The sequence below is a fragment of the Asparagus officinalis genome, chromosome 8 (genome assembly GCF_001876935.1).
Source record: "Asparagus officinalis chromosome 8, Aspof.V1, whole genome shotgun sequence".
Taxonomy (NCBI): domain Eukaryota; kingdom Viridiplantae; phylum Streptophyta; class Magnoliopsida; order Asparagales; family Asparagaceae; genus Asparagus; species Asparagus officinalis.
The window spans coordinates 86,653,909-86,657,975 of record NC_033801.1 but is presented as its reverse complement, the minus strand read 5'-3'; the positions used below and the strand labels follow the sequence as shown (position 1 = coordinate 86,657,975).

The 4,067-nt window shown below is 36.1% G+C and overlaps 1 protein-coding gene across 1 annotated transcript; it reads left to right on the top strand.

Annotated features, from left to right (window-relative positions):
• LOC109851482 (DPH4 homolog) lies at positions 1,223–3,086 on the top strand. The gene is made up of 2 exons (XM_020421626.1): positions 1,223–1,287; positions 2,532–3,086. The coding sequence occupies exon 2, from the start codon at positions 2,560–2,562 to the stop codon at positions 3,076–3,078; it is 519 nt and encodes a 172-aa protein (XP_020277215.1). The 5' UTR covers positions 1,223–1,287; positions 2,532–2,559; the 3' UTR covers positions 3,079–3,086.

The following is a 4,067-nucleotide window of genomic DNA, read 5'->3' as shown; positions in this document are numbered from 1 at the left end:
TAGATTTATATGACTCAATATAACTTTATCGAGGGACTGACTTACAAACTACTAAGTGAAGCATTTATGCGCAAGAGAAAGGTTTATATGACTCAATGTAACTTTATCGAGGGATAGGCTTACAAACTACTAATGAAGCATTTTTGAACGGTTGGTATCATTCTTTTGAAACAGAAATGTATAAAAAATCTATTGATTTATAAATTTCTACACTTGTCTATCGATCATTCACTTGGACAGACATCTCTGTATTGTGCGATTAATATAATTTTTTTTATATTTATGTATTAGATTTTTAAGTTATCCACGAACCGATCAGTTTAACGTTATAAGTTGGTACCAACAAATTTTGTGAAAGTGTTCTATTTTCTCCCATTTCTTCACATATTATATGGTTTGTTCTCTTAATTCTATCCAGTCATTCTCTTTGCTTCTCAAGATAATTAGTATTGCTACTACCCATTAGATTTATGTAAGTATTAACTTACAATCTATAAAGTTCTTGAAAACGTTAAGATGGATTTCATTGAAAGTGACTTGAGGTCATTAGATTGTTCAGGGCGATATTAAAGAAAAGTAATGATAAGCTCACGAGAAGGGCTCCACGTAGTCGTGTCTTGATTTATGTATGGTTTTTTACTTTATCGCTTGATGTGCTACATACGCTTTATGTTAATAACACTTGAGAATTGTATTGTTTAACGGAACTTGTGTTTCTGAAGTTTGATCAAGTTTGCCATTGATAATGAGATGGGCACATTCCCCATATGATATGTGAATATATGCTATAAACATCATCTAATTTTTTTTATACAAGTTTACGAGCGTAAGTGATGTATTCTGCCTAAGGGCTTGTTTGGATTGAGGGGAATGAGGGTGAAGGAAAGTTAGGGGAACCATTCACCTCCATTCATCTTGTTTGGGAACACTTAGGAGGTGAAGTTAATTCACCTCCATTCACCTTGGTTCACCCCCTAATAGTATAAAAATTGTTACCCCCCAAATTGGGGTGTAACCAAGGGGAAGGGAATTCCCTTCCCTTCCTTTCCTTTCCCTTCCATTCCCTTCACTCAGGGCTTGTTTGGATTGAGGGGAATGAGGGTGAAGGAAAGTTAGGGGAACCATTCACCTCCATTCATCTTGTTTGGGAACACTTAGGAGGTGAAGTTAATTCACCTCCATTCACCTTGGTTCACCCCCTAATAGTATAAAAATTGTTACCCCCCTTCTCCATCCCCGGCGAAAACGCGTCGCCTTACTTCGTCACGTGATTCGCATCCTTCTAAGGTACCAACTCTTTCTCTCTCCCCCGCTCTCCCTCCCTCTCTTTGTCTCAACAAACTACTTGACACTGATTTTTATTGCTCACTAACTTGTAAATAATGAGATCAATAATTTTAGGATTTTCAGAAGAGCTATTTATTGGACAACAATAACGAAAGCCTTTGTCCAATTTTTTTGAGGATGAAAACCTTGTGAATAATTTTTTGAAGAACTATTTTTATATAAGAAATTGTTGAAACCTCACACCCAGTTGAAATACCGAAATTTTAAAAAGTTGATCGTCTAATGAGAATTATGAAATGTAAATATGTATAGACCAAGAAATATATTTAAATAAATTACATTAAATAGTTTTTCTTTTTTTCCCCTTCTGTTTTTGCTATGGACTACTCAATTCTTTAGACTTATTTGATTCACTTTATTGAAGCCCTGTAAATTAGCTTAGCAATAAATTTAATTTAATCTATACAAATTTGAACAGGCTATTTGTAGACATGTATATACAATTGACGACTACACATATACAAGTTTATCGTGTGTTTTTGAGATTGTATACCCGTCACCTAAGTTGCCCCTCTTTTGTGTACTGTATTTGTAAGTACAGTCTCAAACTTATACAGAAGAGAATAATCTTTTAAAGTAGTATTCATTTATGATCTTACAAGGTTAGTCGTGTTGGTAGCTATTTTTCTGGAAATTGATTGGTTTCTTCATTATTGGGAAGCTAGAATTCAGAAGTAACTGGTATCAAAACCTCATTTTAGTACTCAACTGCCAATTTGGTTAGTTCTGCTTTGTTTCCCCCGGCTGTGCCAATGTCTGGCTGATTTAATTATGCCAGCTTGCGTTGTTAAATCTGTTCTAATCTCTTGATGAGGCATCACAATTGAAAATTCCATTCGACCTACTGAAGAATGGCATCAAGGCTTAGTCAAATTGTGTAAGGCAGGATTAGATTGTGAGAATATCCAACTTCAAATTATGGTTATGACCCTTATTAATGAAAGAGAGGAATAGAAAGCCTCTAAACATTGATCACTTTGTAACATATCTGACATTCCGATCATCATAAGCACTTTTCTTGCCTTCCTTTTTTTTTTCTTTTCCTTTTTCGGTTTAAATCAGTACTCAAAAAACAAAGAGGCTTATATATAGCAGAACATGCATTTACCTAATATTAAACTTATCTAGCAATTCTGATGTGAATTGTATACCCACAAGTCTTTGATGCATTACTTTCTGTCCAGATAAAGGGCTGTCGTGAAAGTTTCCGCCATGCTTGTTTCTGCGAGCAGTTCTTCTAGAAAGACACATTATGATGTTCTTTCAATTAAGGAAGATGCAAACTATGATGAAATCCGGGCGAGCTACAAGGCTGCCATCCTAAATTCTCATCCTGATAAGCTTCAAACAAAACCAGAGGCAGTCGAGCATCAAGATAATTTCCTTGATGTACAAAAGGCATGGGAGGTTCTTTCTGATTCCAAGTCTAGAGCAAATTATGACAAGGAACTCCGAGCTTCCAGGTGCGAAGTGGACGTTGCTTCTGATGAAATTAGACTAGAGGAAATGTCTGTAGAGGATTGTGATGATTCAAAGGAGTTCTTCTATGAATGTAGATGCGGTGATTATTTTTCAGTCACCGCTATGGATCTTGAGAAGATGGGGGTTTTATTAGATGAAAGTGGAGTGTTCGGGTTACATCGTCCTACTGACTTAGTACCAGTATCGGTTCTTCTTCCTTGTGGGTCATGTTCACTTAAAATTCGGTTGATAATAGATGTCAAATGTTGATTTTGTTACTCGTTTGATGACCTGTGCTGACGAGAGCTTGGATTAATATTCCAAATAATGCTAGGGGCACACCCTCAACCACACTCCCAACCACACCTCCACACTCTCTATAGTGCTAGTGGGCCATGCATGATAAAAATATCATGCATGGCCCACTAGCACTATAGAGAGTGTGGAGGTGTGGTTGAGAGTGTGGTTGAGGGTGTGCCCCTAGTGGGACTCTAATATTCCTTGCATCTGGCTGCAGAGGGTAAATTTTCAACCGCTATGCTCACACTACCAACTGATCATTGTGCCTGTCAGAATCGCAATCTTCGTCTAAGTCGGCAGAATTGTATTGTTGGTTTCCGAGAGCGGGAGGAAAGCAAAAGATAGTAACGTTCATAGGGAGTAATTACAGCCTCATCTCTTTTGCAAAAGCTTCATTACCTGATGTTCAAATATATGTCACGTAACCATTGTCATTGATAGTTACATATTTCTCTTACTAGGTGAAATACACATGCAATGCACGTGATTAAATTTTCTTAACTTTTTTTTAATTTTAATGGAAAGATATAGCTAAACATGAAAAATTTTGTAAATTTTTAACATTTCGGTAAAACATGATTAAAGACAAACCTTGCAATGTACATACCTTGCTAAAATGACTTGGTGAACAATGCCATCGAGGTTTTTTATTGCAAGTTCGATTGTACATTAGAGAAAAGTAATATGCAGGTTAGATGCTTTCCATGATCAGAGTTTCTAACGAGAAAAACCCTTATGGCAAAGTATAAAATTAACTCGCAGCATATTTTGTAATCTTTTTCCCCATATGGCTAAAAATATAAAGTATAAAATTTTGTAATATTTTTTTCCCATTCAAGTGGATTCAATGAAAGTCTTTTCCTTGTATCGGTAGAGAATCCTTTTCTTCTTGGAGGTGGCATTATCAATGGTGAGGACTACTTTTCCTGTCTCATTGATCTTGAAGTTGTTCTTCACAT